General features: G+C 48.7%; 1 protein-coding gene across 12 annotated transcripts in view; it reads right to left on the bottom strand.

The window, feature by feature from the left end:
* LOC119394215 (poly(rC)-binding protein 3) overlaps window positions 1-20,451 on the bottom strand; it is a 434,114-nt gene that overhangs the window by 38,025 nt on the left and 375,638 nt on the right. For 11 of the 12 annotated variants that reach the window (XM_049415707.1, XM_049415699.1, XM_049415705.1 and 8 more), the window contains 4 exons: window positions 5,647-5,670; window positions 3,194-3,226; window positions 2,339-2,455; window positions 2,077-2,250 (listed from right to left, as the gene is read on the bottom strand). In XM_049415707.1, the coding sequence (XP_049271664.1) occupies window positions 2,077-2,250; window positions 2,339-2,455; window positions 3,194-3,226; window positions 5,647-5,670 (348 nt within the window). The remainder of the gene's footprint in view (window positions 1-2,076; window positions 2,251-2,338; window positions 2,456-3,193; window positions 3,227-5,646; window positions 5,671-20,451) is intronic. The other variant, XM_049415703.1, reaches the window with a different exon arrangement.

Raw genomic sequence — 20,451 nt, 5'->3', positions numbered from 1 at the left:
GGCAATGTGTTTGTGTATTTTAATTGGAAAGGCCTGAACCCGGTGTGGTGCATCATTGTCGCTGATTAACACATGTCAGCATAACTAAATGCTGCATCAGACAACAAAAAGCCATCCCTTCAGGTGTCACTGCACTTGCCCAGTCGCACCTCGTTTACTAAAACGTTCAGCTGCAACAGCTGTCCCGGTGCACCATAGGATGTGGACATTTAAGCGCGTGTACAATAATACTTTGTGGATGAGTCTACATGCATTTGCTAGACTGGGACTGTGCATAGGTACGCATTAAAGCAACTGAATGCATGTGTACCATGATAGTGCCTCATAGGTAAGTGTGCATACACACACATCAAACTGGGTTTGTGCATGGGTGTGTAATAATAATAATGAAACCTGAGTGCCAAAAGATGCCACGTCACATGCACTAGCACTTGGGTATGCTTGCTCATGAGCTGTGCATCAAGGCAACCACAATAAAGTTGTTTCCATTCTATTCCATCAAGGCAACTGCTTTGATCTCTATCCCCTGAATCGAAACACTTTGACTTCTGTTTATGTTTTTTCTATGTACGGCCTTTTAATTCATACTTAGAGCTTCACATCACTCCTATAGTATCAGTGCCGTTTGCCTGAGTATCGTATGTTACACAATGTTCGTCACAAACGTTACTTAAGTGGAACCACTGCCCTTGGCTTGAATTATTTGTCATTACGTAAAGTGGCTGATAAAGCAGTTTTGAAAGACAAAGTCAAATCATGCTACATTGCTGAATTAATTAATTAATTACTTGTTGGTGTTTAACGTCCCAAAACCACAATATGATTATGAGAGATGCCGTAGAGGAGGGCTCTGGAAATTTCGACCACCTGGGGTTATTTAACATACACCTAAATCTAAGTACACGGTCCTCAAGCGTTTTCGCCTCCATCGAAAATACAGCCGCGACGGCCGGGATTCGATCCTGCGACCTTCGGGTCAGCAGTCGAGTACCGTAACTAGACCACCGTGGCGGGTACATGCTACACTGTGTACCAGATGTTACTAGCGACACTGATTATATAAGTATTGTCATTTAGTGCGCGTGTTTTCTTATTAACTCCACATCATACGCCAACATTTTTCCCCCATATTTTTCTTTGGTTTCCTGAATATTATGGCTGTCTTGCCTGATTCTTCGTAACAGGATGCAAGAAATTTTGCCATCAACAACTGCTACATATCCTCAATTATTACACAGACAACTTATTTCACAACTGGCTGATGTATTATCCCATTCAGACCACAACAGAGAGGTAGCCATTCCTAGTTGTAACACTGACTTCTGCCTACACTATTTTACACCAGAAATATGCGTCACGTGGAATCACTTTCGGTGGTCATCTTGGCTGATGCAGCATCATTAAAAATCATGTAACAAATCATCTTTTGAAATCAGCTGAATACTACTGTTTTGTTGAGGTTGTTTAGGCATGTATATTCTTACTCTGGTCGTCCACTTTTTTTAACGTCCTTCTTTTCATTTTGCTTTGTTTTTATACTTATCACTGACTCCTTGCAGCCACGTAGCCCCGCCTTCCGCCATGTGATTGGGCCCTGAGGGTGTGACAACAAGCCAATTGAACAAACAATGTGGTTGGCTCCTGTCGGATAAGGAGCTCGTGTTTTTGGAAAGCGGCAGATGCCGTAGGGGTTAACGATTTTCTGCAAGACAATGCAGGCTTGGGCAAAGTGTGGCAGTTATTTTTATTTTTATCATTTGTATTTTTATCGTTGTATTCTCAACTCGGATGTTCCTACGGAACATTTATCTGTCATTACTTTCCAAATAAATTTTCAGTTGGCAGTATGTGCTTGTCCCTGTCTTTGTAAGTCCCTGTGTACGCACTCATATTTCAAGTATCATGAATCACCAACTCGCCCAGTCGGCCATTCTGACTAGTAAAAAGCATTCATGATGCCATGATGTGACCATCGAGCTAAGTTATGTTGCAGTCAGGTAAGTATGTGTGCGTGAATTAGGGCGACAGACCAGTACCATCCCACCGAAACCAGGACAGAGGAAAGGCAACGCTGACCTCTCTGATTTCCTTAATCTTGGAGCCTCCCTTGCCGATGAGGGAGCCGCACTGGCTTGCTGGGACGATGAGGCGCAGTGTGACCGGCGGCTTGGGCAGGTGGCTTCCATTGCTCTGCAGCTCCTGGAGGGTGGGCCCCACCGTCTGCACGGGAAGGCAGAGCAGAGACAACATCTGCTCGCTCTGTGAAACGTCCACCGCTCCAGCCCCGACCACCCCTGTGAAACAAAGGGGCCAAATGGCCTCCCACTGCCGGGCTCACCTCTTCAAACTTGCGGGCGATGAGCGAGAAGGCCTTCAGGATGGCCTCTGTGGAACCCGTGACAGTGACTATGCGCTCGGGGCACGACCCATCCGAGATGTTGATCTTGGCACCGCTCTGTGTACAGTGAAAGAGCAAGGAAAAAACTTGTGAAGTTTGCACCTGGCTGCACTGTGACTTCATAGCGAAGCCACGTAACAGCAGGAGATCTCTACAATTAGGTGTCAGGCATATTTTGTTACCATGCAATGGTATATGGTCAATGCCCAACAATATTATTTGCTGTTGCATTGGTGTAGTGTGACTTTGTAGTGCTGCCAAGTAACAGCTAGGAAGAACTTCACCTGCTGAACATTCACTAGTACTGGGCAATGGTACATGATAGAGACCTTTGCCTCTACCTTGGAATACAAGCAAAAGCTTAAAATGGACTGGAACTGGCATTGCCTAATTGAAAATTGCCAGCCATGTGTGACAATATGTTTTTAGGGACAAATTTTTTTGACGCAGAGAGGCACGATGCAGAGAGGCACGATGCAGAGATGCATGCTTGGCACAGTGTAATAAAGACCACTGTTCGATTAAAAAAAAAAAAGAAAAAATTACGACGGTCACTTACAATGTCTTGCATATACTGCAATATATCATAGAGGATTCCTTCTTTTTTTTTAAAAATGGCAAGATTTGGTGCACTACACAAGGCAATGGCTAAATCGGAAGACAAATGCATGATAGGTGCCCATTTAACTGAAATGCCTGATTTTTACATCACATGCATCCAATAACCACATAAATGGTGAACTACAAGCTGAGCAACAAAAAAAATAAATTGTGCAACAAAGTTGCGTAACTCACCTCTTCTCTGAACTTTTTTATGTTGTCCCCTTTCTGCAAAGATAAAGGAACATCAAGAAAATATATGACACTGCGTTGCACCTTTTCAAATTACTCAAGATTACGGATATAAAAAAAAATCTGACATGCTCTTACACTAAATACTATAGAATAGAGATCCTCATAGTAACAAAGAAAAATATTTAACTTTAATTAAAATTAGACAGGCAGCATATCCTATGAACTCACACAAGTGTTTGCAAGGCAAATTAGATGACTGCTTTATTAACCAATACAACTTATACATATAAATTGGTACGATGAGCGAGTGTGCTTTGATAAAATTTAGCACTTTGTGAGTAAGTGAAATAACTTTATTTAAGATCCAGCGAATGGAAGGCCCGGGCCTGGGGCCGCCTAGATGGCCACTTGGAGCTGTTGCTCCCGCGTTGACTCCACGGTTCGCTGGACGGCCCAAAGTTGTTCCGTCGGTTCTGAACTGAGCAGCGCAGTCGACCACTGCGCCCGTAGATCCTCCGAGGAGACTGCCATGTGATTTTGATATTTTGGATATCCCCACAACATGTGTTGTAGGGTGGCTCTTGCCGACTTGCATAGCTTGCATGTGTCGCTCGTGTATACCTCAATGTAAAAAGTCTTTAATTGCACGGGATTCGGATAGGCTTCTGTCTGTAATCGCCTCCAAGCAACGGACTCAGCTCTGTTGAGTTTACTGTGAGGCGGTGGTAAAATTCGCCTCCGCATTTGATAGAATTTGGTTATATCGCTAAATGTTGTTAAACGATCTTTTAACACGAAAGTGTTTTATGCCGGGGTCCACCAAGTACATCCGTCACGGATATGACGTTGATAAAAATGGACGCCAACAGGTGAGAAAGAAAAAAACCAAGAAAAACATACCCCGCTGGGAATCGAACCCACGACGTTGCGGCCGCGACGGCAAGCGCCCGACGCTCTACCGACTAAGCCAACTCGAGAGATGCTAGGCACGGCGCGGACGCGCCTTATATCTTTCACACCTTCTCTTTCGCGGCGGGCAGAGCGGGGCGGTGCCGCCGTCTGTGAGAGGTGAAAAGAAGTAATGCTTCACGATCGACACTTACTAGCGCTTACTCCGAGATTGCACGTGATATCGGAGGTCATGGTTAAGCGTCTCGATACCAGAGAGGTAGACTGGCCGCGCTGGCGTCGCCGAGGCACCCTTGACGCAGTTACGTTCTTTGCCTTTGTATTCGTGTTAGCGTGCGTCGGCTCATCGGAGTAGTGCAGCTTCCACGTGCACGAACGTGATTTCTCTGCCGCCGACTGCTTCAATTGCGAGAGCACCGACTAACAAAACTGCTGCAATATGCGTTGCAGATAGGACGCGATTTCGACGGGCGAATGTCGTGCCTTGGTGGAGCGAGAGCAGCGCCTGCGAGACAGAGGTCAGCGGGACGCACGCGTTTGCGACTCAGGCTACGAACCTCTACCTCCCGCGTTGCTGAAGTGCAGTGTGTGTTATGTATGCATGAGCACAGGCGTCGGCTACCCATTACTAGAAAGCGCACACCGTGCCGTTTCTCTCCTTAATTGACGACGCTTTGAAGAAGTGCATACCGGGTACCAATGTTGATTATGAGCTTGTTGATATCATCCTTACGCGCGATTCACGATTCGCTGTGTCCAAATATATGTTCACACCGTCAGCTACCTCAACGGTTTAATCATGATCATGGGCGTTAGTCGTCGCGATAGAGACATGCTGTCAACATGGGTGCATCCACGTCAAACGGTGCTATAGCTGCCAAACACGAATAGACATTGTACAAGCTCTCATATATCATAAGCACTACTTCTGTGAAGACACGTTTCACTTTCGTGTTATACCGATTCCTATGACGGAGGGATCAGCCATGTTTTTTTCTTTCCACATCTCCTCCTCCACGTTCCCCTGACCGATAGAAGTCACTCCTTGCTCAGCTCGGCGAGTAAGACCTCGAGCTTCGCAGTGTGCTACCTCGTTGGTGTTGATTGCGAGAATGTCTGGAGTTGTATGCGCTGGGATGTGAAACAATTATATACATCAACATCAAGATTTCTAAGCCTAATAATCCTAACTCAGTTACTGCTACTAACAGTAGGCATCACTATTTATGTAGAGATCCTTTTCAAATAGATCATTTCTGTGTTACTTAAGTATGTATTGGGTATTGGGTTCCCAGGAAATTGGTGCATGATGGTCACACAGTATAAACATGCTATGAATATAGCCAGCTAATTTACAGCAAAGAATAAAATACTACACAGAAGAAACTAGTTGCTATTAACTTCTCAATTTCATTTTCACTTTGACCTCTGGCATGTAAGATTGCATTAAGACACTAGTACAATGTTAAAGAACTTGGTAGCTCTATAAAAACTACATCTGTGTTTGTTTTCGTATGCACAACAAAAGTGAAGGCCACACTTACTTTTCCTATGATGCTCCCCACTTCCTGCAAATAAAAGAAAAAACAAAACAAAAAGCATGAGAATGACGTCACAAACGTAAAAAAAATGTTCAAACATCAACTGCAATTTGTACAAATGTCTTCCAGATGCACAGAATAACCTAATTCAAAACATGATTGCTCGAACCCCAGTTGTGGATATTCTCGAGTAGATCTTGCCCTTTCAGCATTGGTTTGGCACATGGAAATAATAATACACAGCTTCGAATCACTATACTGCTTTGCCTTGCAAAATAAAACATCAGCATTTTCGCTGAGCCTTAAATATACTAGCACAGAACAGGATTAAAAAAAAAATGCCATATGAATGCACTATTAACACCTAATCATATAGTTATATATGTATTTCTTTCACACTGCATTACTGACTAACCATTGGTACTATTATGAGTATAGTGGCTGGAAACATTAAGACTCTGCATGAAGGGCCTAAGATTGTCACTCACGTTTCCTTTTGCAAGAATAAATTAGTGATGAACCACGACCCTTACCTAGGGACATGGCAGATACAACAGGGAACTGTCATGCATGTTCATTTCTATGTTTAGACTAATATAAGATACTGAAGAGGCCAGTCTACATGTCCATACTGTTTAATTAAGCTCATAATTTATGCAGTCAGACACCTTTATAACAAGGCACCTGGAACCGAAAGAATTCTTCAACATAAAGGTCACTTCACCATAAAGCTTGTACACAATACCATTTGCTGATCATCACATACATGTGTGCATGAGATACTGTGGAGTCCTGACCTGCTATTGTGATCCCTGTTGTTCTTACCGTCAGTTCCTATGTGCAATCATGGACAAATGAAACTTGGACAAGAAATGACAAAGCAGAATAGGTTTTGTGAGTAATAACTTGAGAGCACTACCTCAGACAGCTATTAAGGCTGTTGCCAAAGGTGGTTTAGGTCTGAAGTTAAGCATGCAAGCCAAAATCATGCTGGTATTATGAGCACTAGTGCATGAAGAACGCATTTAGTTCTGACCTGTTCATATTTCGATTGTCCGTGATTGAACCCTCATTATAAAGGGACAAATACCTTATCAAGATGCCTAAATTAGTGTCACAAGCATGGATGAATGAAGAGTTAAGCAGGAAAAAGAGCTCAAGGCACTAGAAATGCACCTTATTAACAAGAACGTTTGGGCTAGTTAGTACTCCATTGCGTAAGACATTAACACTTTGTCCTTCATTTATTATTTTTTTTCCGCACTGTTAATGCCTTGTGCAATGCCTAAATTCCTTCTTTTGACACATCAGTGAAGTAGCCTTCGATACAGGGATCTTCACAGTACACAGAAATAGAGCAATGCAATAGGACTTGCAGAGTCCTTCATTGTGCAGGTTATCCCAATGTCATTTATACTGAAAAGTGTTTGTTGTTGAGGCATTTGAGTGCATTCTGAATAGCTGACATTTCTTTTGGCAGTTTCGCCACTCTACATTAGCCTAAGGTTGCAGAAACCCATTCAGTTAGTACTTAGCCAAACTAGCATGTATCTGCAATACACCTGTTCAGATTTGAAGCACCACATGTGTCCATGAAAGAAAAACCACTCGAGACTTCAGAAGGCAAACTAGAACAAATACTTGTTCATTTCAAGCACAATCTCCACATATGGACGAGAAAGAAAAATAGAACTTTGTTCGCAATGCTTGTCATATAGTATTCTTGCGAAGCAGAGCTGGCGCAACTAAGGCACACTGGGCTTTGGTTGAGAATTCAGACCCACGGGGACGGTTTCCCATAACCAGACTACCCATTTGCAGACACAGTCCCGTACTAGTACTGCGCTCGAGCGGCGCCAGAATTTCATCCATTGCAGACAGAAAGCAATAAAAGGGATAAAGCCCAGCAGCACAAAGGGGGCAGCGAATATAGTACATGCTGCGAAGGCGAATGATAAAAAGGGAGAGAGGGGAAAAAAGGGCACGTGGAGCAGCGAGGAGGGGCATCTTATCAAGCATGCCTGAACGGCTCTGCCGGGGCGGCCGTACAAGAGCTCATTTCCTCAGGCCCGCTCGTGCGTGCGCACGCACGCACGCACGCACGCACACGCGCCTACTACCGAGCAGACAGGCACGGCAGGCGCCAAGAGAGCGCGGCGCGTGGTCGAGAGCACGCCAGCGAGTTGGCCGACTGGGAAAAAAAGAGCCCGCCGGTGGCGGCTCTGAGGCACGCTCGCCCATTTCCGCCTTTGTTCCCGCAGGAACAAAAGGAAACGGGGGAAGCGGATCCAAAGGGGAAGGAGGCAACGCCAAGGCTTCAAAACCTAGCTGCGAGGGAGGCACGCGGGAGAAGAAGCCGGGAACGACGCGGCGCTCGGGCGCTTTACGGCGAGCCACGGAGGCTTATCTGGCGGGGGCAAGCCGCGCGTCAAAGGGCGTTGCACAAGGCGGTAAACACGTGCCGGTGGCTATAATGCAACAGCAGCAGCACCGCGGATCTTGAACGATGTGGCCGGCAAGAAAGAACCCGAGAAAGATTCCCAGCCGCAGGCACGACGACGACTTGCACAGCGACTCCGTCGAAGGAAGGAAGGCCGCACCACCCGACGTGTCGCGAGGCGGGCACGGTTGAAGAAAGTGAGGGAGGAGGAGGAGACCGAAGGGGGATAAGGTAGAGGAGGAGAAGCGGCGAGGCGAGGAGGGCCTGACAGCCGGCAAAGCAAATTGTCGTACACCGGCGGACTAAAATAGCGCCCGGGACGCGAGAGGAGGACGGAAGGTCGTGATACGCGGGCACACAAAGGGGCAGCACTGTTGGACGAAAGGCGAGCGGCGGTGCGCTTCTCTCATCTCGCTAAAAGCGTGCAGCGCCGAGCGCTCCCTGCCCCGCAGCCGATCAGCGAAGATGTTTGCAAAGATTCTCGCGTGCGCTTAGCAGCGGTCTCGATGAGATTCGGGAGGTGCCGCTGAATATGGCCTCCTGGCGAAGACACTTTATTCTGACAACTAGCACGACGATGCTGAAGGATGTAAAAGAAGTGCCACAGAAAGCTTTTACAGCCAGAGACATCCCGTTTGAAACCGAGAGGCAGAAAAATGCGGGAAGCAGTAGCTCTCCTTACGTCATGCTCATCAAAATAAGTTGAGCACAGATCTAAAGCAGAAAACAAGCACGCGAGAACACGGGCGATAGCTAATCGTGAAGCGCTGTGTAGGAACGAACAGCCCCACATCCACATCATGCCCAATGGGCTTGACGATAGGAAGAGCCTCAGCAGCAATGCGCGGTTTTAATGAGACACAGTTTGTGCGCAAGCAAGAAAGAGGGCAGGAGAGGGTGAGACTAGGTCCTAGGCCCCCTGCATAAAACAATACAACGGGCAGCGAAGAAGAGGGGCAGCGAGATATAGGAAAGGAAAGGTGCAAGGCGACCCGAGAAGGGTAAATAAAGATCCCGCGCGGGAGAGAAAAGAAGAAGAAGAAAGGAGGCGTAACGTAAGACCTCGCGGGGGCGAGTAAGAAAGACAAAAGGCTGCTCAGAAAAGCAAACAGCGAGGCCGACGTCACAAAGTTGCATATTCGGCAGAAGGGGGCTGCTGCAGGGAGAGATAGTTCGGCAAACAGGAAATAGCCTCGCTGCCCGGCGAAAGTACGGATTTATTTATAACGTACCGAGCATGTGCGCACCGACTCAGCGCGCGGGTCAGAAATAAATGATCGTGAATGACTCAAGACCCGGCGCCTTCGCAGGCAATGGCCGACTACAAGTCTAGAATTCCAAGGGTAGATATTTGGCCTTGTTGGGTGGACATATTCACATTGTAAAGCGCGCCGAGTGCTCGGTTGTATACGCACGCACCAAGATGAAATAACGCTGTTGATTGCTGAATCGGCTACCATACAGAAGTTAGGCCAAGATTGCGTCAGCGCACCACCATTGTCACTTGTCCAGAAAAGAATTACCATTCCTTGATGCCTCCACATTTACGAATGACTGAGTGATCACAAGTTTTCATGAATGCATGCTTGACCCGGCTTCCAATAAATCATTGTTGAAAGATGGCGCTTGTGTGTGTGTGTGTTACTCCCTGTCACGTCCTCGTAATTTCAGCTCCGCGCTTTACAATATGAATAGAATTCCAATTTGAGCGTGTAATGGCGCAGCAATGGCGAGCCGGTGTACCAACGCAGCGTCAATTTTCAGAATTGTCGTAATATGAAAGAAAACACGAAACGCTCCCTTGCGTAGGATTTGTAAATGGCATGTTAGGCCCCGAAATCCCTAGCGCATTTTACTTAAACGTCAAACAAACCCACTGTCCAAAAACTCGGAAAAAGGGAAAGTTAACTCATTTGTCCAAGCAGTGCCCGTCCACAGTGGCTTACTTAGAACACGTATGGAATGGCAAAATTGTCGTTAATGTGCTACAGAATGTCCAATAAGGTTCTCCAAGACTTATGTTCCCGTTTGTTTGCCCTATAGCAAAATACCGTCAAGCACCATCAACACACGAACTCCCCTGTAAAGGATGCATTACGCAATGCACTTAAGTGTGACGACAAAGCAAAAAAAAGAAAAAAAAATGAAGAAAAATGCCAGTAATGCACCACCAACGCACGAACTTTTCTTTAAAGGGTGCATCACGCTATGCACTGAAGTGTGATGACAAAGCAAAAAAAAAAAAAAAAAAGCGAAATATCGAAAAGCACCACTAACACGCAAACTTCCCTGTAAAGGGTGCATCACGCAATGCATCCAAGTATGACAACAAAGCAAAGGTCAAAGCATAAACACACGGTAGTTGTACATACTAGTAGCTTCAGAACTTGTCATTTCGAACATTTATACGGCCAGATCCCTCCTATTTCACTCTCCACATCTCCTCCCACCCCCACACTTCCGGCTTCCTATATGCTCTTCCTTCGCGGTTGAAGAAACGGAAGTTGTCTCGACGTGCATAAGTGCACATCATGCAAACCAGTCCCCTCCAACCTTGCGACGGAGAGTTAGAAAAACAGAGCGGTTTGTGGGCGTCACGAATCCGCTATCGCTTAGATTCTCCTTTTACACCTTTAATTTTGTTTAGTATTTTCATTTCTAAATATTCTTGCCACTCGGCATACGCTTCCCTACATGCGAACAGCCTTCTCAAAACTGTCCCTCGCCTTGATTCATTAAGACAATATAACATAACGGGCAGTGACAGATCACAAATTATTTCGCGTGAAAAAGACCCAAATCGGGCACGTCGGCGAGTACAATCATCCCTACGGACGCATTTAGGCTAGCTCTTCGCACCACTTAACGACTTCCGCCGGAAACCCCTTCTGCTTTTCGTCGAAATAGTCGACGGTGACAAAGGTGGCGCCACCTGTACAGTCGCCGCCGGATTTTCCTGCCAAAGGCACAAAACAGCGCCAAACGCCAGCAGGAGGAGGAAGGAATAAGGAACGCCGCAGGAGTGCCCTTTCTCCTCCATCCTTCCTTTTTACCAAGCTCCGTCGCGCGGCGCGTTGATCTTGAAAGGAAGGCCCGAGACCATTGGTAATTAACGGGGGAGGGGGGGGGGTCGCACGCGCGCCTCATTAATTCACCCACTTAAGAGAATCGCCGTGCGCGGCGTCAGCGACTCTGGTTGCCGCCTCGCCGGCGGCGCCTTCTTAGCGCACGCACGGCAGGCAGCGATTCTTGGGGCGGTGCCGTCTCGTCGCTTTTCCGTCGGCAAACACGGGCGGCGGCTCCGGAGAATGGCGGTCGGCGAGGCGCACCTTCCGAAGGAATGGAGACGGGGAGGGGAGGGGGGGGGTGCAGAAAGTGCGCCGGGCAGCGCCCGATTTCTGGCCGTAATGACGACGCGTGCGAAACGACACCCCTTACCCTCCGCCCGGGCAGCGATACAGTCCCCTCCCCATCCGCTCCTTTTTCTTCCTTTCGCTAGGCTCGGGCAAACAAACGCACCGGCGAGAAAGTGTACCGATGCAAACGCGCTACTACCGGAGGAACGGTATCGAGAGAAGCGCCCTGCCGGCGCACGGAGCTGCGAGGTAGAAGAAAGCCTCACACCCGCTTATATAGATGGGCCTGCCAGTCTTAGCGCGGCTGCTGCATTTCGGCGAGCGGGTTGCCTGATAATAATATTAATTTCTGGTATTTTACTAGCCAAAACGCCGATATGATTACGAGGAACGCCGCAGTGGAGAACTCCGGAAATTTCGACTACGTGGGGTTCCTAAACGTGCACTGATATCGCACAGTACACGGGAATCTATCATTTCGCCTCCTTTGAAATGCGACCGCTGCGGCCGGGATCGAACCCGCGACTTTCGGGTTAGCAGCCCAGCACCGTAACCACTGTAAAACCGCGGTGGACAGCGGGAAGCTTCATGCCGTCCGAGTTACATACGTGCGGCGGCCGAATCGGGAAACTCAAGAGAGAATGGAACGTCGAGCAAGCAGCTTTCACGGAACGGCGAGGTTTATTAAAGGTCAACCAAATCGACAAAAAAACGCATCCTGACGGACGGTTCGAGCTCACCTTTATAGAAAAAAGGAGTTATCAGGCTTAAGCGGCTGTGTTTACCGGGTGCACTGCCTTGGATTTCAGAGCGACGCTCTCCTTGTGCCGGGAGTTCGGTTGAACGAGGTTACGCAATTACATCTTTTCTTGCACTGACAAACGCGGAAGACCGAGTAGTGACATGTAACACGATTCGGTTCATCATGGCGAAAAGTCGCTGGGTGTTCTGTACGTGACGACGCTAAAGTCTGAACAAACACGTTTTATTTTTAAACACAGAACGCATAAACCGGCTCATTCCTACGACGCGAGGGCGGCGCAACGGTCGTAAATCAAATGTCCACTCGGAGAAGAGACACAGGAGGCCGCGGAAAGATCCGAGCGGTGGTATCCAAACCTTCAAAACGGCCACCGTAAGGGCTCACCGCACACCGCAGTAAAGAGAGAGACGGCGGGCGAAGAAGTAGGATACTAAATAAACGAAAAGGCATCGCGCGCCGCCTCTCCTGTCGCGTCCAACGAGGAGAGCAGCCATTCGTTTTCATTCCGGGTTAACAAGATGGCGTGCGAAGTGGCGCGGGCGACAGATAAACGAATCCCGCGACCAGTCCGCGCGCCCAAGATCCGCTGGTTCAGGCTAATAACGGCGCGAGCACGGGGAACCGCTGCCAGCGGTCCTCTTGGCCTCCTCGGGGGACGTATACCGCTCCCCGGGCGCACGCGGCAGCGCGACGGCTCTGCAGAACGAAACGTGTCGAGACATCTCTTGGAAGCGAAGAGCAAAGCAGTGCGCGCAACGAGAGCTAAGACCGTTGCTCCGACTCAAAGTCGTTTCTCTCTTGATGCTGTCCTTGTTGCCGCGGCTTCACACACCGCCGAGGCAAATGGAAGATAGGGAGGAGGGGGCTTGTGTAACAACTGTGGCACTATATAGGTCCCGATACTCGGTCTTTCCTCTGCAATGTCATTGCCGCGTGGGAGTGAGTGTCGTCGGTATGGAGGGGCGGGGGGGGGGGTGCAGAAAGCAATCCGGAAGAGCTCATTCCGAGCCGACAACGAGTTTAAGAATGGCTCCCGCGAGGGAAAACAGTCGTTCTATTTGTCGCCGGCAACGGGTGTGGAGTGTACGGGGAGGCGTCGCCTCACTTCTCGTGGCGCGACGGCGGCTCCAGTATATATAAGCGAGCCACGCAGCGGTATAGCTTGAGAGAAAGGGAGAAAGAAATGAAGTCTCGGCAGAAGAAGAAGAAGAAAAGTCGTTGAATAGAGGGGACGCGCTATGAAGAAACTCGCGACGCTAGTGCGAGAATTCCTTCGTTTGTTTCCTTCGCGCGGCGCAGTCCTTTTTTTTTTTCCCCCTCTTTCGCTATTTTCCCACTTTCCCTCTTTCCGATCACTGTTTGTCACTAGCTGGCCCTCTTGTATTCTCTCACCTTCTTACTTCCTTCCTCACTCTCGTTCTCACTTTCTGTCTTTTTTTTTCTCCCGTGCACTTATTTGTCGTCGCCTCCTGGTGCCGCCACACAGTTTAATTTTCTTTTTCTCTTCCATTTATACAATTTTTCTTTTTCTCGGGAGGCGTTTCGCGCGCCAGGCCTCGGGGCACGTTTTGCCTTCTGCACGGCGCGCGCGAGCGTGCGCAGCTTGAGCAACGTTGAGGTGTATCTCTGTCGCTTTGAATGTTCGCCTGGGGACGTCATTTTCCGCCGAGTTGTCCCTGAAGTGGCAGCAGGCTAGCTCGGCGTTCTCCAGTAGCCTCCCTCTCCTTCAAAGCCCGAACACTTCTTCTTTAGACTTAAAACGCTTCTTTTTCTTTTTTTTTTTCCTCCCTCGAGAAAACGGGTCCCGCTGTTCTAGCTCCGGGCCCTTCCACTTCTATTTCGCGATCGCGTCGACAGGCGAGTCACAAAGAAAACGAACCTGGAGGACAGGGAACGAGTGAGAGAGAAATAAAAACGAAAAAAAAAAGAGGAAAAAGATAGGAGAGCAAGAGGAGAATCGAGGTGAAAAGAAAAGAGTTGAGAAGAGGGGGGGGGGGGCGAAAGAAATAAACGACCAGCCGGTGAGCTCGTGCGCAGCCGCCGCGGGGATGAAGCAACGTGTGGCGGTCGGCCCGGTGCACTACGTGTAATTGCACCGGCTAGCCGCCGCTCGAAGCTGTACAGTACTCCCGGCCCGGAGGAGATAGCGCGCAGAGAAACGGCGGCTTAGCCTTTCTCTATTTTTTTTTATCTCTTCCTTCTTTACAGGGACACTCATCGCACCTCTTTTGTTCTAGTAGGCTTCGCAGACCGCGTTCCGCGGGTCGTACGTGCGTGCGTGCGTGCTCACTCGCTCGCGTGGCTTCGAGTTTTTAAGAGAGCAGCGGGAAGCCCCGCTCGCACAAAGGAAGCGCGCGCACTACGTGAAGCACCGTCTTTCTTAACGCCTTGCGTACACACCGCCACGCCGTCCAGGTAACGCCTCCTCGGAATACCGCGGCCTATCTGGGCTCTATACATCTACCTGGCCTTCCCTTCAGCACCGCGTGTTCTTCTTTCAGGCGCAAAGAGGCAGCCTGAGACAGGGGACCGGCGGTCCCTAATGGCTCTCGCCGGCAAAAGGCGTTTAGAAGTTGGCACAGTTTCTAACCGCGCATCGGAATACATTTAGGTGGGAGGCCTGGACGCGCCGGGGATTTCAGAAGCGTAGTTGCGCCAGGCGAATAATGAAGGGGAGCTATTATGCCTGCGGGTACAAAATGGCGCGGATAATTACACGAACGAACGCAAACGGCATTACGCCTCCCGCCGCTGTCAATTTTGATATCTACCGTGGCGCGTAACAGGTATGAGCGCACGGTCTAAGGTCTACTGCAACTTACGTGCTCTGACACAGGGCCAAAGCGAAGCACATCTTCAGAGCACTACAGTATAATGGGGTCATCCAGAAAATGCACGCCATGGACGAGGTCGGTCAACGGTGTTAATCGCGCGTAGTCAGGGCCGGTTAACGCGCTCTGGCGTCACCTAGCCGCGCGTTAACACTTCGCCTAACAAAAGTCGATATCCACCATTCCCAAGTGGAAATCACCCACTACATGGTTAGATGCCTTTAGAATCATGCTAAGTATTTGAGTCGGCGAAAATGTCGAAATCGAACTTCTAAATATCTCACGCACTGCTATATCAGACAAGAAGAGTAATCGCAGTAAATGTGCAGAACATCACGAGTGTGATTATCAATGAAACACACACACACACACACACACACACACACACACACACACACACACACACACACACACACACACACACACACACACACACACACACACACACACACACACACACGCGCGCGCGCGCGCGCGCGCGCGCGTACTACGAGGCTAAGAAATCCTTGAAGATGGGGCGAGTTGGTAATGTTTACTTTTGTAAAAGTGCGACTTAAAACAGTCAGAAAGGGACTGTATTTTGTGCAGTCCTTTAACGTGATTATTATTATTATTATTATTATTATTATTATTATTATTACATGTCTTAAGGAGCCCACCGCCAATCATTGTAGAATTTAAGATTACAGCTAGCAGAGCAGGAAACACGGCCTTTCTTTACTGCAGGAAGTGACCAGCGATAGAGTATTAAAAAACATAAAAAAGACGCAGAACGAAAAAAAAAAAGAAAGAGAGAACACCTTCAACGACGCGTCCCGGCTTAGAGCGGAGCCAGGGAGCAAACTAAAGAACGAGAGAGACAGGTGTCAGACTCGAAGGGCAGCAGCGGCGCGGAAGCAGCGAGAGAAGCGCCAAACGATCGAGACGCCACGGGGATCAGGTGTGTTTTATAACAGCCAATTGCGATTTGCCGCAGCTTAACGGCCCACAGGCACGCGCGGGTCTCCCGTGGAACGACTCCTCCGAGTTCTTCCGCCGCCTGATCCGAGCCCTTTCTTTCTCTATAAAGCTTCTTTTTTTTGTTTCTTTTTTCTTTCCTCCCAGCAAGGTTCGGAGCAAATGAGAACTGCCCACTTAATTGACTGATGGCGGTGCCCTGCACACCCTTAGACACTATCCACCTCCCGCTTCCCCTCTCGCTCACCCTGCATTTGCGCTGACGCCTCCGTGCTTCGATGGAAAGCCATCTTCACAGAAAATCGGCAAAAGCGGGAGAGCGACCGCGCGGCTACACAGATGGTGTGAGGAGAGAGAGAGGAGACGCCTGGCAGAAAGCAAGTGGGAGGGGCTTTCGCGAAGCTTAGGGACTACACAAGGTAAGCAGTGTCTGCCGGACTTTGGAAACTGCCGCCGTGCTTCGCCGAAGAAGCGCAACGAGCTCTTCGATTTGCCATTGATCTTGCTTCGAGGTCTCGCGCCACCTTCGCCCACTTTCTCTCGCGCTTGCAGCTATGGCGACGGGGCAATGCTGCGTTCTTTTAGTGTGGACGGGAGTGGAAGCCTCGTTGTACAGCAGGCGCCTCTCTCTTGGTCCCCCGAAGGACGCCGCGTCCTCTAGGCGATTCGTCCGCCTCCAAGCTTCGATCGCGAAAGCGGAGGAATGACTGGCTTCAGGAATATCTGCCATCACGCTCAGAGATATCATAATTAGACATAAATGCAACGGAAGCCGATACAAAACACGAGGTTCGCGGCTAGATGGACACCTGAGGTTATCAACAGTGGTCGAATAAGGAAGGTCGATCCGACGTTTGGACGCGAGGGCCGGTGTTAATATCGTAAGGGCGAGCAGTCGTTGCCCTGATGAAAATGAGTCTCCCTGTCGAAACGGTGGCACCTGCATTACACGTCCTTCTTCATTTAACCACTGTAGATGACATCTTCATGAGCCGCGCGATTCAATTTCGCACAAAACTTGGGTTCGTTTAATAGCCCATAAGCGTAAGAGAGAATGGCTAACGAGATGCAAATGAAGCCATTTTTATGTAATAAACGAACGTTTATACAGCACAGATTGTGCCAGGAGGATGGCGGGAGATGATGCGCACTGGTCAAATTCGAGACTAGAACTCGATACCTAAAAAAGAACACACACGCTGTCGCAACCTCTAAATGAAACTCGACTCTTCTGATAAACAAAGTTCGCTCTCTTTTTTCGAGTGTTTACACCTACATTTTATGTGAGTCATTGCCCCGTGCTTCACAGTAGGAATGCTTCATAGCACACCAGCGTGTGGTGTATATCTCCCAACCAGCCTCTCCACTTGCAAAAAAAAAGAAAAAAAAAAGACGGTCAGCGTCTTGAAAACGGCAAGAGCTGCATTAGTAAATGGGTTGCCGGCAAGGGCTGCATTAATAAATGGCACGGGAGCAGCGCCCCACCTTTCCTAAGATGAACGAACTAGCGCAAACGCCGCGCCCTTTAGCAATAACTTGAATATCACAAGTATCTAGAAGGGCGAACTAAAATGAACAGCTTCGAAGCGCACGGGATGGAACCTATTCACCTGAGTGATTCAGGGCTGTGTTTAAGCAGTAAATTCCTGGTTTAACTTCCAGAGCCGCGTAAGTGCGAAGCGCCTTCGCCAGAGCCTTTCGCAACTTTCAGACGAATGAAATAGCGAAGCGAGGAAATGGTTTATCAACGAATGAAGCGACAAATAAAACGAGCAAACGCCTTGCGCGAGTTGCGCAACCGACTGGCTGCTAATAATTCAGTACAGGAAGGCTAAAAACAAGAAGCGTAAAAGGCTCGGAGAGCAATCCATTTCAATCTCATCCTCTGCAAAAAAGAGAGAAAGAGAAAGAGAGGTACCGTGTGCAAAAAAAAAAATGAAATCCTTGGTCAGATAAGAAAGAACGGACAGGCGCAGGAACGAACACAATCATCGACATAGGCAAGCAACCGATGGACGAAAACCAAATTAAACCTTCCATAACCACGCTGCGTGTCGGAACGCGCGGATATGTCGAAAGAAAAGGCGGGTGTCTACACAGAGAGGCGGGAACGGAGAGAGAGTAAAGAAAAGCAAAAAGAAAAGAACCCGATGTGAACGGCAGACATTGCCGGGTTCAAAATGCCAGACGCATCCCTAGCTCCCTCGATTAGACCAGGCAAGTACTGCAGGGCTCGCCCGAAGAGGCGAAAAATCGACGCACGAATTCCGCGCCTGCAGATTGGCCCCACGCGCGTACACAGTCGAGAGTATGGGCGTGATCGCATGACGGCTCGGAGCACGGCGATGCGGGGGCTTCACTGCCAGAGGGACAGGCGCACAGGGACGACCACTAACGAGCCACATGCTGCAAGGAACAGCGGGAGAGAGAGAGAGAGAGAGAGAGGGGGGGGGGGGGCAGGGGCTATATATATATTGACGGACGCCGCATGCCCGCGGCAAACCGTTTGAGTCCAAGAGTAAGCGCAGGAGGCCGAGTGATAGGAGAAGCTCTGGGCACGGCGAGAGTGCGAATTGACCAACAGAAGCCGGGTGTCTCGTTTAGAGGCAAATCGCGCGGGGCGGCGGAAACCGCCTATTTGTATTGGCATCGAAAGACCGCAGCTCAGAGCCCGCGAGGAGAAATTTCATCACTCCGTTCTATAGAAGCGTTCCTCCTCGCGCGCATACGCCAACAGTGTTTCGAAAGAGACCGCGAATTTAGCGCGAAAAAAAAAAAAAAAAGAAGAGAGGAAGGGAGGGCGTGATGGGACAGTGATCCGTCTTCGTAAGAGGGAGGAAAGTTCTATATAACCTGCCGCGTTGCCATCGCCACCATTCCGACGATAAGGCAACGCGCGATTTGAAAATCGATGCCTCATAACGACGCTATATATTGGCTTGCCGCGAGCATTTTCCTGAAAAAAGAAGAGGAAAAAAAAAACAATCTGCTTACATATAGCAGCTAAAAGAGAAGCGCTTGCCACGCTGCTAGAGGATTGAATTTAAACACGGTTGCCAAACATCCTGAATTTTATTTCGTGAACGTCCCACATAATTAGGAAAAAAATCTCGACCACGTGCCTTGTTAGGATATACCTCTTACTCCCATTTTAGGTTCCGTGAGGCAAAGAACCACATTTCCACCAGCAAGCACGACTGCGTCACAAGCACGTTGAACAATGTGCATGGTTTTGGAACTGTGCCAATGACGCCTCACATTTCCAATGACACGTTTCCTTCTGTCTACATGGGAGACGCTGCAGCAAAATTGAGCACTCATGGTCTGTCCGGCACACCGGAGAATCGAGTGAACGCGGAGACTAAAATGAAAGAGGAATTCCACCTCATCTGATACGAACTGAAAGACCGCAAGCAAGGATCGAGACGCAGTACTGGAGGAAATAAATCTCCTCCATGCACCCCGACTTTATCGAAGGCTAAGTAAGCACTAGACGGCATCTTTGCATTGTTGCTGCGGCAAAGTGCGTGGGGGTTTATGAAGAGATTTAGCAAAACAATAAGGAACGAAAGCTTGATGCCTAATTCACGGGTTATATGCCTCGTATACGCGCACGCACATACGCACGTGTTTATGTAGACACATAGATAACACATGTGCGCCTGCTTCATAGAAAGTCCGAAAATGACTTGGAACATCGCAAGAGAAGGCCAATATGTTCATACAGTCAGCACCGCATAGAGAGCTTCCACCTTGTATAAGCGTTTTATCATAATCTGGGATTTAAAGTGTCGTGATGTGATTATGAGGCACGCCGTTATACGCCACGGTGTGCGACCGCGTATAAATTTTCATCCCCTGAGGATTCGCTGACGAACGCCTAAATCATAACTAAGCAAACATCCTTGCGTAGCGCTTTACTTAAAACTCCGGTTCCGAAAATTGCCGCTCGAGTCCTGTTTTCGCCCGGAGTTATACAGTCTTTCACATAGCTCGAGAGATCCCATGGTGACCACACTTCTCTTCGTTGCTCGGCACTTGCAAGTTGCGCATAATCATTGCAGAGACAAGAATTACTGTTACACGTCATCGAACATGAGGTTAACAAGTGAGGAGGCCAAAGAGCCAGCCAAGACGTTGCTGCCCAGGCATGTGCGGCAATGCGGTACAAGTAGAAAGTGTTGCGCATTCACCCACCACGCGAAATCGTGGGTCTACACTTAGCAGCCCTTCCTATGCGGCAGCAAGCAATAGTTAAGATAAATAAGCCAGCGCTTCGCGCGCGTAAATATTCATTAAACGGTCTGGTAACTAACATCGGCGCAGACAGCCAAAGCGGAACGTTAGCTTAACAAAAAAAAATAAAGTAGAAAGGACAAGTAATAAGGATAAAAGGAAACGTTGGACGTTCGTTTTTTTCGCTGTGTCCTTGAAACGGCGTCTCAACTATTTTCAACTTAG

The sequence above is a fragment of the Rhipicephalus sanguineus genome, chromosome 5, assembly GCF_013339695.2.
Source record: "Rhipicephalus sanguineus isolate Rsan-2018 chromosome 5, BIME_Rsan_1.4, whole genome shotgun sequence".
Lineage (NCBI taxonomy): Eukaryota > Metazoa > Arthropoda > Arachnida > Ixodida > Ixodidae > Rhipicephalus > Rhipicephalus sanguineus.
Note: the sequence above shows the minus strand (reverse complement) of the source record. Positions and strands in the feature narration are given on the sequence as shown.